The sequence below is a fragment of the Thunnus albacares genome, chromosome 6, assembly GCF_914725855.1.
Source record: "Thunnus albacares chromosome 6, fThuAlb1.1, whole genome shotgun sequence".
NCBI lineage: Eukaryota > Metazoa > Chordata > Actinopteri > Scombriformes > Scombridae > Thunnus > Thunnus albacares.
Window position 1 is genome coordinate 3,027,501 of NC_058111.1, and position 12,246 is coordinate 3,039,746.

At 38.0% G+C, this 12,246-nt stretch overlaps 1 protein-coding gene and 1 long non-coding RNA gene across 9 annotated transcripts in view; one reads left to right on the forward strand and one right to left on the reverse strand.

Moving 5' to 3' along the window:
• LOC122984423 (solute carrier family 35 member F2-like) overlaps positions 1 to 5,294 on the reverse strand; it is a 29,516-nt gene extending 24,222 nt beyond the window's left edge. The window contains exons 1-4 of one of the 2 annotated variants that reach the window (XM_044354871.1): positions 4,411 to 5,294; positions 2,546 to 2,721; positions 1,556 to 1,683; positions 1,055 to 1,214 (exon numbers count right to left, since the gene is read on the reverse strand). In XM_044354871.1, the coding sequence (XP_044210806.1) occupies positions 1,055 to 1,214; positions 1,556 to 1,683; positions 2,546 to 2,721; positions 4,411 to 4,520 (574 nt within the window). In that variant the 5' untranslated portion in view covers positions 4,521 to 5,294. The remainder of the gene's footprint in view (positions 1 to 1,054; positions 1,215 to 1,555; positions 1,684 to 2,545; positions 2,722 to 4,410) is intronic. The other variant, XM_044354873.1, reaches the window with a different exon arrangement.
• A 1,000-nt stretch (positions 5,295 to 6,294) lies between these two features.
• LOC122984424 lies at positions 6,295 to 11,574 on the forward strand. Of its 7 annotated transcripts, none has more exons than XR_006403883.1 (5): positions 6,295 to 6,786; positions 6,884 to 8,515; positions 8,646 to 8,736; positions 9,735 to 10,021; positions 10,369 to 11,574. It is a non-coding gene; the product is annotated as an uncharacterized LOC122984424 (long non-coding RNA). The 7 variants fall into 7 exon arrangements; XR_006403885.1 differs by lacking the exon at positions 6,295 to 6,786 and having other exon boundaries at positions 6,810 to 8,515; positions 9,735 to 9,860; positions 9,979 to 10,021; XR_006403886.1 differs by lacking the exon at positions 6,295 to 6,786 and having other exon boundaries at positions 6,810 to 8,515; positions 9,735 to 9,856; positions 9,979 to 10,021.
• Positions 11,575 to 12,246: the final 672 nt, after the last annotated feature.

The window sequence follows — 12,246 nt, forward strand, 5'->3', positions numbered from 1 at the left end:
AAACCCCTGCAACAGACACAAGTTTGAGCCCTGATTGCAGCATTATTGACTAAACCAGTGATTCCCTTAAACTGAAACCCATGACCAAAATATTCATACATTCTGTCATTGTGCCACTTATAAATGGAATTACAGTGACCCCCTGGGAGCCCCAGGACCCCACTTTGAGAACCACTGGACTAAACAAATGTGTGAGAAAGCCAATTGAATGTAGACACTGGTCAGGTTGGTTACCACATACTACAGAAATGTTTCTTTCATTTGTCTAAGAAATAAGTTAAGTTGTTAAGTAAGTTACCCAGTAGGGACAACTCATGACCCTACAACTACATGACTTTGTCAGCTATGTTACACCAAGCGGCAACTTCTGGGGCTGTAAAATGAAGCCAATGTGGAAGTGCAAAAAACTGCAGTTCCTTGAATGGCCACTGGAGGCTCCAAAAGCGAGTCATGTTAAAATGCCCAACTTTACAGCAGAAATAAACATGTTTACAGCCTGGTACAAAAAACGGTTTTGGTCTCTGTAGCTAATTTCCTCTTTCATGACAACTGTACGGGGGGTGAATTTTTTTATAACTCACTCGTTTAAGTTTTATTAAGCCGTAAAGTTATGCATAATGAAGGACATGGCTGCTTTGAGTGACAGGTCCGCCAGCCGCTAGGTGGCTTGTTTCGGCCATTCGGCCCCGCCTCTTTGCCCATTTTTGATTGGCTGCGAGTTAGGCAGCGTCACGCACTGCCAAGATGGCGACGGCCGGAGCCAATTTATGTTGGTTCAATGGTGGTTTATAACTATACTGAGTAAGTTTACTATGTTTAATATTGACTTACTGGTGATTCTTTATTGTTACTGTTTTACAGAATCACACCCACATGTTTACATCCTGCACCTGGTTACATGTAAATGTATCAGTGATACAACAAGAGTGGAATTTGGTTGGTCAAGAAAGGGTTAAATTGTACCCCTCCCATAATCTTCACCCAGTCCAACCAGTAACCTGACTGATGGATTATAAAATACAATCCTAGGAGACACTGATGAACTCTTACTTACTGGAGCCCTGGTCTCGTCCAGCCAGCACGTCGGCACCAACCATGGCCCCCACTCCGAGGAGACAGGCACAGACGGCCGCATAGTGGACCGGCCTGTAGCGAATCTTCAAAATCCACCAGGACAAGATCATCAGGACCGGGACCACGAAACAGTCCAGCAGCTGGAGACAGAAACACACTTACGTATGAACACAAATATCAATACATATAAAAGACAAGCAGAAACTGACGTCATCTCAAATATTAACACCTACACTACAAACATTCCTTCTTTTTTTTTTAAAAGTGATACAGAATAAAACAAACAAAATGTACTTTAAAACCATAAATATAGATCATACACATACTTCAAATAATAAGAAACAGAATGTCCATAATCACAGCAAGTTTATTGTTTAGTTTTGATCAATGAGAGTTACTCAAATCTAATCGACAGTAATGATCATTGAGGCAATATGATCGCCTGTCTTACGAAACACACACAAAGACAAGCTACACCCACCTGTACACTGGTGAGGGTGGTGTACTGGTAGGCTTTAACCACAGCGTAGTTGGCCTCCACGTCCACCAGCCCCAGAAGAAGATACTTCCACCATCGGCTCTTCAGGATCTGTAAAATATTTCCATCCCCTGCGTTTTAAAGGGGAACATCCCTGAACTTCAGTACTGACGTGTTCTGTTAATTACTTGGGAAATTTGCACATTAATTTCTCATTGACAAACTATTAAATTAAAACTTTTGACTTGTTAATATAATGAAATAGAATAAGTAACTATTCAATAAAAAATATATTGGTTAATATCAAAGGAAGAAGACATGATGACTTTAACAAATGGCAGTTTAGACTTTTGTCTGTGTCACAAATGTTCACCTCTAAATATTAAATATTCAGTTAAATTGTTTACACATATTTTTGGGCAGTGTTCTGTATAGATACTGTAGTTTGTATACTTTTGTGTTTGCGTCTGTGGTGAAGGAAGTTTGATCCTTTCTGTAAGTGAAAATGTATTATCTGCAATATGTACTTAAAATGACCATGTGAGTGTCATACTGTTATATTAATAGAATATTATTTGTGCATCACTTTGGACAAAAGTGGCTGCCAAATAAATAAATACATGAATATTTCTACATTAATGGGTGAGAGAAGCATTTTACTGTTGTACAGTAGTTGGTCCAGGTAAGGTTTATTTTAACTGTTACTGTTGGGTAGTTTTATCTATAACAATGCATCATAAACTGATCATATGTGTGATGATTATTGCTACTCAAAGCCACTGAGTGATTGCTAGACTGTGTAGAAACTAGTTTGGACGCGTGCGCTCAATACAGATGACTTCTGTGGTTCGAAAGACTGTTTATTCTTTAGGGTTTAGGGTTAGGGCTAGGGTTTAGGATTTAAGGTTAAGGTTATGGGTTAAGGTTATGGATTAGGGTTATGGGTTAGGGTTAGGGTTAGGGGTTAGGGTTAGGGTTATGGGTTAGGGTTACCTGTTCTGCAGAGCAGCAGGGTGGTGTAGGTGGTACACAGCAGGGTGTAGTTCAAGAAGCTCTGCAGCATGGGTGTGTTAACGTGGAAGTTTGTGGCCAGGTACTGGGAGGAGACGGCTGTCCCACAGATGAGTACAGCCAGACCCTGACCCATGCACAGCGTCCTGGCCAGCTGCCTGAGAGAGAGGAGAGGAGAGCGTCACATCTTCACAGCTACCAATTGGTTGTTTTCAGTCTTGTGCACTTTAAACATTCTTGAGAGCATATTACAGTCATGGTGGCTGCAATTTTAAAGCCCTGTTACATCTATAAAATTCATGTAAAGACCAAGGCAAGGCAAGTTTATTGGTATAGCACATTTCAACAACAAGGCCATTCAAAGTGCTTTACATGGAGCATAAAAGGCATCAAGACAGAATATAAAAGCAACACCAAGCAGCAACCTCCAGGGCTGAAAAATGAAGCCAATGCGGAAGTGCCAAAAACTGCAGTTCCTCAAATGGCCACTTGAGGCTCTAAAAGAGAGTCAATCCCCATGGACTATAAAAAATATGGACCTAGTCACCATGATGTCACCCATTGGTTTGTGAACTGCTGTTTTGAAGCCTGTAGTGTAGCGATTTGACCATCTCCATCTTGGATTTGGCCGTCGCCATGTTTGATTTTTGGAGCCATAATTGGACGAGAGGGCCATAGCGCTAGATGCTAACTCTGTTAGCACGGTGCATTTACAATCTATGGTTAACAGTGATCATGCCGCTGCTAATGCCAATTTTCACTAGCAAAAAACAGGCCTAAGCGTTAAACAAAATGTACTCACTGGAAAAACTGATCATCTGACTCACTGATGGGTCTTTTATTAAAACCAAACAGTGAATAAGACTTTTTTTAGGCGATCACAATGTTACAATTAACTTTAATGAATTGAAAACACACAGTGAAATAGCAGCAGCTATGCTTGTATGCCATGGTTATGTTACCGGCGCCAGACCTAGGGGAAATCTGGACCGGCAGCAAAGGTAACACAGGCAAGGGTGCACTGTGTAGCCGATAAAAACATGGTCTGTGGACTGTGGATTAATAAGGGAGAGAGCCAAAGTTAGCGTCTTGCTCTAGCCAATGCTCATTTAATATTGACAAAACAGTATAAAACTGTACATATTTCTCAGTTACGTCAGTTTCCTGAAACCTACGCTGCCTACTGACATCTTTGAGTATTGACCTGATGTCAAAACTGTATAAACAGAGTTAGATTAATTCAAATAATTAACAACAAATTTGGGGGTGTCTGTTTACATAAAAAAAACTTTACATGTGGCATTTCCAACCCATTACAGTTACGTGACGTAATCAACTTTGTCACCATGGTAGCGACTTGTCAATCACAACGAAGCCACATCCTAAAGCATACGCTGCTTTATCGTCTTTTTTACTCTAAATGGGACCATAATTTACAAAATGAACATCATGCTGTATTGACAAAGACTTGAAACTAGCGATTAAGACCATGAACTCATTAGGAAACAGTTTACTGAGGTAATAAGTCAAGAAGAAGAATCTGTTTTTACTTCATTTGTGCTGTTTAATTTATCGTTTATGATTTGTCAGATTACAGAACCTCAACTCTGACATCTCATCTTTATACAATTACAGCAGGAAGATCACATTCAGCAGTTAACTTTGCTAAAAACTAGATTGCATTTAGTTGGTGTGCATTTTTTTAAAAATAAACTAATAGTACTTCTATTTGAAAAGAACATTTTCCACCATTGTTTAGAACAGACTGCTGTCTAATTGCTGGGAGATCTCAGTTCCAAAGATATGTAATGTTGTGAGCTACCTTCTCATCTCCTCTCTCCACTCACCAGGTGAAAACTTCCTTGGGCTTGAAAGTCCTGATCCTCGCCATGAGTCCACTGCTTTGTTTCTCGTAGCTCGTGTCCCCGGCTGCATCCTCGGAGTGTTTTGAAGCCATGTTGCCACACCAGCGATGGAGGAATCTTCTCTGAGTTCAAACTGTCGCAAGCTTTTAACTCCTTGACCTTCATGGTGCCAGAGCTGAATGATTAACTGATTCTGAGGGCAAAGATTACTCTTTTACTTATCTGTGTGCATGAGCATAATGTGTTGAAGACAGCCAACGGCACTTTCAGATAAGAGCTGATGATGAAGAAGTCATCACTGTGCTTCCTTTTGTTTTCACTGATGAGATAAAAACTATTGTTGGAGGAAAAGTGCTTCAGCAATGTTTTTACTTATGCAAATTTCTGGTAAAGAAAAAACATCTCCACCGATTGATTACAAAGTACAAATATTAGGTCGTAGGCAACATATTTTTTGGAAAAAGGAAGCGCCAATATTTTTTCAAGGGGCACAAATTCATTAATGATGCGCGCAATAAAAAATAAAAAAACACATACTGTTGATTTATATATAAAAAAAATCTCTTGTCTATATTTGGTAGCAATACACCATTCTTCATTCATATATAATCATATTCCTAAACTGTGAACGTTTACTGAAGTTTCAGAAAACATATGATTCTTTTGATTATATTGTTGATTATACATGTAAATCACTTTTTAAAAACTATTTTCTAAAGTTTCAGAAGCTTTTTTTGTGATTGGCTTATTTCTAAACACAGATTCACTGACAGTAGTTGTCTGTCCACATTTGAACTTCTATACTACTATAATTCACATTATAGCAGCACCAGAGATCGAAGGAAAGATGGACTGTACTGTACTTGTATAGCGCCTTTCTAGTCTTCCGACCACTCAAAGCGCTTTTTACACTATGAATCACATTCACCCATTCACACACATTCATACACTGAATGGGTACAGGGGCTACCATGCAAGGTCCCAACCTGCCCATCAGAGGAAGCTAACCATTCACACACATTCATACACTGATGACACAGCCATCAGGAGCAATTTGGGGTTAAGTGTCTTGCCCAAGGACACATCGGCATGTGGACTGGAGGAGCCGATCTTCCGATTAGTAGATGACCCGCTCTACCTCCTGAGCCACAGCCGCCCAAGAAATAGAGAACTACTTAAACAAATCTAGACAAATAGAGAACTACTTAACCAAATCTAGATAAATAGAGAGGTACTTAAACAAATCTAGATAAATAGAGAGGCACTTAAACAAATCTAGATAAATAGAGAGCTACTTAAACAAATCTAGATAGAGAACTACTTAAACAAATCTAGATAAATAGAGAACTACTTAAACAAATCTAGATAAAGAACTACTTAAACAAATCTAGATAAATAGAGAGCTACTTAAACAAATCTAGATAAATAGAGAGCTACTTAAACAAATCTAGATAAATAGAGATCTACTTAAACAAATCTAGATAAATAGAGAACTACTTAAACAAATCTAGATAAATAGACAACTACTTAACCAAATCTAGATAAATAGAGAACTACTTATTATTTGTTATGATGTGGACAGCTTTAACATATCTAGAACATGCGGCATCCTCCAAGGCTGGAAAATGAAGCCAATGCGGAAGTGCCAAAAACCTGCATTCTATCTAATGGCCAGCAGGGGGCGACTCTACTGGCTGCAAAAAGAAGTCCAATTGTATGGAAGTCTATGAGAAAATGACCCTAATCCTCTCTTTATTTATTACCTCAGTAAACTGTTTCCTAATGAGTTTTATGATCTGAATCACTAGTTTCAAGTGTTCTTCAATACATCATGATGTTCATTTTGAAAATTATGGTCCCATTTAGAGTAAAAAGACGATAAAGCAGCGTATGCTTTAGGACGTGGCTACATTGTGATTGACAAGTCGCTACCATGGCGACAACATTGACATAACATAACGTAACCATTTCGTATAGGCGTAGCTGCTGCTATTTCACAGTGTGTTTTCAGTTCACTAAAGTTAATTGTAACATTGTGATCGCCTAAAAAAGTCTTGTTCAGCATTTGGTTTTAATAGAAGACCCACCAATGAGTCGAGTTTTTCTGGTGTGCACATTTTGTTTTAACGGTTTTAGGCCTGTTTTTCGCTAGCGAAAATTAGCATTAGCATTAGCATGATCACTGTTAACCATAGATTGTAAATGCACCGTGCTAACAGAGCTAGCAGCTAGTGCTATGGTCAGCTACACCCTCTCGTCCAATTATGGTCACTTCTGGCTCCAAAAATCAAAAGCCAAAAGTATTTTTGTCCCTGACTTCCACATGTTGGATTGTTGGACAAATGTGTAGTCCCTCAAGTAAATAAACACCAAGATGAAATACCACTCGTGCTTCTGGCAGAAGGATGTTTGTGAATAGTGCAGTATACTGATCATCTTCCTCTTTTTCTGAAAGTACACAAAAGTAACGATATCAATACAACAGATATGCGTCATTTTTCTGTGTGGCAGTGATATTTCACAACGGTAAGTAAACTTTTTTTTAAAGTCAGTTTTTGTCACAATAATGGTGACAATGACAGTCAGTCAGAAAGCTCAGCATCAGCCAGAAATCAGCTGTGTTTGGAGGTTTTGTGACTAATTAATAATTTGTTTATTTTTCTGTCCGGCTGAAGAGCAACGTTATGGCAGAACAAAGGAGAGAACAACAAGAAGATGCCCAACAATCAGGTTCAGGTCGAGATGAAAACAGGTTAAAATGCAACATGGAAATGACAGTTTAACACATTGGTTTTTAATGCTAATTTCAAATAATGCTGTGAGTGAATTAACATTATGGTTGGCATACAGTCAGTAGAATCAGATAGATTAGATTAGCCTCAAAAAGATTAAGACTGGGCTGCACCAATAAAGATTAATTTAATATAAGATTAGTTTTAATCAGAGTTTAGCAAAACTGTGCTTAAAATGAGTAAATCCAGATTTAAAAGTAAGCACACCTCCATTGCACAATTAAAAACTAATCACTGTTTATTGAATCCGTATGGAGATGCTTGCTTACCCAAATTACATTTTAAATTGGAGTTTAAAGTTTTGATGCAACAGATTTAAATTTAATCTGGGTTTAGAGTAAAAACTCAGCTGAGGTTTCAATTGAATCCTTCTTAATTTTAAGCTAGTTATAAAGTTTGGTGCAACATAATTTAAAGTTAAACCATGACTCAATCGGGTTTAAAATGTAATCCTTGTTGGTGCAACCCAGCCTAAAGGCTACAAACATCCCATAATGCAACACTCTGTGTAGAAGTCAGTTTTACACTGAAGCTTCATCCACTCAAAAAGAATATCTGATGTTGTGAACACGTCATTGTCTAGCTGTTAGCGGAGTGTGTATGAAAATTAACCTTTAGACCGACATGTGTAACCGGTCAGAAATGTTCTCGGCGGTTAACCGTTGACATCACTAGTTTAATGTGAAGATGTTTGACAGTAACAGTAACATCTGCTTTTCATAGATTTTTCATATTGATTATGGCGACATTTTACTCACAGAATGTAAAGACAAAAGGTTTCAGCTTGCTTTACTGGGTCTTTTGTGATGCCACCACCAGGAGTCAGAAATGTTTAAATCCTCCACAAATCCTCTACAAAACTCTAATCTACACAATTTATTGGATAGATCCAACGCCAGTAAAAGTTCAAACTTTATCCAAACTCTCAATCAGATCTTGTCGGGGTACTTTCTGATTCATAAGGGACATTTCTGCTATTCATGCATTTAACAAACATATCAGATGTCAATGAAATCACAGTAAAAGTGGTGAGTAAAAGTTGAAATATTGGAGGATTTCAGAGGATTTTGAGAACTGCAAAACAAAAGAAAGACCAGATCCGAGACATGATGAGGAAGCAGAATCAGTTGGAGCAGAAGTGCATAGAGGTAAACGTCCATTTGTCATGTCACGTGGTTTAACTTCCATCTGTGACTCAGTTAGCGAAGCCTAACGTTGTGTATGCCTGGGGGAGGAATGCATGCTGAGGAGTGACATCATGAAGTGCTTCAGCAAAAGGCTCAGAAGATCTCAAAGTATGTTCATGCCTCTCTTTAACTGCTCTGAGTGTGTTGTAGATCTGTGCAGCATTGTTGTTGTTGTTGTTTTCTGGTCAGTCCATTAGACGCCGTCTGGTTTGTAACAAATTAAACGTGTGATTGGCAGAAGCTTGAGGACTTGATGGAGCAACTGAAGGTCATATGCGTCTCTGAGGACAACGGTATACAGGAGGACATACTGGGACAGAAGCCTGCAGGTTTGCACTCATCTGCTCTTCCTGGATATTTTTCAACCCAAATCACATCATTATTCTTCCCTCCTTCAATCAATTCCTGATAGCCCCCCCCCCATGCAACTAGTTCACTATGCTATTTACTGTAAGTAAATATGAAGATCACTGTTGTCACATAGCTGCAATTACAGTATATTTTCATTCTAGTAATTTTCATTAGAACAAGGCCTCTGAAATAGTTGAGACCCGGTTTTAAAAATTATATAATTATAATCAATTTATTTCCTGTTTTACACGAGTTTGTTTCTGGTAAATAAAACTTGTGAGCAGTTTAACTACTTTTGATTACATTATGCAGATTGTTTACACTGATACGAGTTCAGCACTATTAATTTACATTGTCATGTCAACAGTCCAGTCATGAAAATCCCTGACGACCTAAAACAGTACAGACGTGAAACATTTAGCCTGAAAACACTAAAGAGAAACACAAACGAAGGCGCCGACATCCAAATGAGGCTTATCTCTCACCTCATTGATGGTTGGTTAGAGGGAATTCCTCTTTTGAGGTGAGGGACTCCTCTAGTGGTCACAGTGGTTTTCACATATAGAGTATCTTGTTTGTAAGAATCAAACGTTGTTCCCTGATAGAGATGACTGTATAATTCAGATTAGGTCTTCAGTATAAACTCAGGAGATACTCTATGTTGTAACCTTTTCACCACTTTGTTCCTCGCTTCATTGATTTTTGCTTTGTGTGTCTGTATTTTTTTAAAATAATAAGTATTTAAAAAAAAGAGCAGTAACGATGCAAACAAAAGATTGAGACAAGATCACCGTGACTGTCACCGTCCAGTCTCCATTAATTAGCCTGCGTCCCTCAGAGAAAAACATATAATCTCATAAATAAAATAAGAAACGCTCTTCTTTCCTCTCTATAGTCAGAAATTTTAATTGTGAGATCTTTATGTAAATCCTTACATTTTAGTTTTTCTCATTTCTTTTATTTCTTTGTTTTCCAGGATCTCCTGAGTGACTCTTCTGCTGCATCTCTCTGAAACATTTTGTATTTTAAAATGTCTTTATTATTATCTTCATGTTGACTGCAGAGAACATCACCCTCAGCAGCAGCATATTTACCACTGTCGGTAAACATAAATGTAGCCGTGGTTGATAATTTATTGATTTATTTAGCAGTAACAACGTCAGTAATGCAGATAATTAATTGTATCGTTACTCTTGTTTTCCATCAAATGGTAAATGCAGAGGACAGACAACCAGAGAAGAATCGAGACACCCCTGCAGCCAGGTGATCGTAAACTTTGATAGTTATGATCATGTGTATCCAGACATATGAATGATAAGTTTTTCATGTTCAATGTAAACTCCCCATCCCAGATATGATGAACCAGGATCCTAACGTGCATGTAAACATACTCACTAACTTGTCTGGAAGTGAAGGAAAGAAAGAAAACAGAAATCTCTTTCTCAACAGTTGTCTTTATTTTGCCAGGAAATAAGTTATTCAACTTAAAAAATATATATTTTTAAACAAGCAAAACAACGCAGCGCATCAGTGTAGATCAACCGCTCTCCTCTTTTACTCGATGTAGTGGCAACATCCAGCTGGTTTAATCTGTGACTGATTGTGTTTAGTTCAAGTTTTGTCTCCCCCCGTGTGAGCCGGACTGATGGATGAGTTCAACGTTTAAGGTGAGAAAACCACAGCAACCACTGGTCTGCTCCACCGGCTGAAAGACACTTTTAGCTCCTTTTTAAATCAAGGATCAAACAACTGGGAAAAAGCTACCAAAATGATTCAGTTTCACCAGCAAATACTGATTATTGATTGTTTAACACAGCTTAAAATAAAGAACGTCTAATAAAAAGGGGAGTAAAATAAGAAAAGATATTGACGCTCTCTGTGAATCTGTGGATTACAGCGTCATTCAATAAGATGATTACACTATAAAAAAGAAAAATATTGATGTATTATATTAATCAATACTTGGAAAAAAAACCCTCATAACTCAGTCACATACACTCTGTGTCCACTTTATTAGGTACACCTGTACAGTCTAATGCAACCCAATACAACTGTTGTGTCATAAAGTTTTAGCATTGATGTCATATTTAGTCTAATATTCTGTTTCATGTCCAGTATGGAAATGAGAGAAACACTTATCATTATAATGTAGTTCAGTACAACAACACCTTCATCTCATTGAATCATTGAATTTTCTAACAATGTCAACAAAAACTGAACATGATGAGTTTTGTACAGATAGACGCTGAGGCGGGGATATTAGACTGCACAGGTGTAGTCAGTAAAGTAAAGTTATTGAACTCAAAGTTAACTTAAAAGTGCAGTTTTTCCATCTGAGAAAATGTTGTTGTAAATTAGCTCTGGAAAGTGGAGCGATACGGGCTCGAGTAAGGCAGAATGAGATTCAGAGGTCGTGAAATGATTTTCAAAACTAACTTCAAAGCTTGAGTTTGTCCGTCACCCTGCGTGAACCTGTGAAGATCCTCTGCAGTCTGTAGGAAACAAGTCTACATGCCATGCTAACGTTAGCCTGACATTAGCATGCTAACGGTAACATGCTGATGATTAGCAGGTATAATGCAGTATTTCCTCTGTATTCATTTAGCTTTAATGTTATCTAAAACTAAAGTGTAGTTCAGATGCTTTAGAAGCTGTGATTATATAGCCATTAAAACACTTTTTTTTTTTTTTTTTTAAACACTGGAGCCTCAACTTCAAACATAACTTAGACCCAATCAGCAACAGATATGGGACAAAACCAGAATTACTGCCCAAAGCAGCACATCCGTATTGAAGCTATAATATGTAATTATTCTACATTAAAATGTCTAAAAACAACTAGACCTATGTTATTTATGTTGTTGAGTTGTGTACTTACATTATCCCAAATGTTTCCAACAATTTTCAAACCCAGAGAAATCTGTAATTTAATCAAAGTAACGGACCGTTTCATTTGGTCGCCTGTCGATGGCGTCAGACCTCCTCTACCAAAGACTAAACACGCACAAGATGCATACGGCGGCGCTGTGTTTGTCCGCTACAATGGCGTCTACCAAAGAGTAACATTATACACATACAAGATAATACGTCGGCGTTGTGGTTGTTCGATGGAAACTGTTCTAAACTGACTTTTATTCAGTTTTAAGCCACATTTTTATGATAAACTTTTTAGATCTTGGTCATTTTTAACTATTTATTTTAACTGGATTAGGGATTTTAGTCATCGAACGTCTGGATCTTAAGTTATCAGAGAAACAAGCTGAGCAAACGTTAGCAGCCGCTCAGCTAGCAGCCCCTACAGGAGTCCTGTGCCAGCCGAACAACATTGGAGAAACATTGATTTTTAACTTGAAACTGCTTTATTCAGTGTTTTTACTGGTTTTAATCACTGGGTTTGTTTGTTTTGGAGAGGAGGAGACCTCCGTGGATAATTCAACTCCCGGTAAAAACATCCTGAACGATGAACAGTAATCCTAACCTGAAGAAGC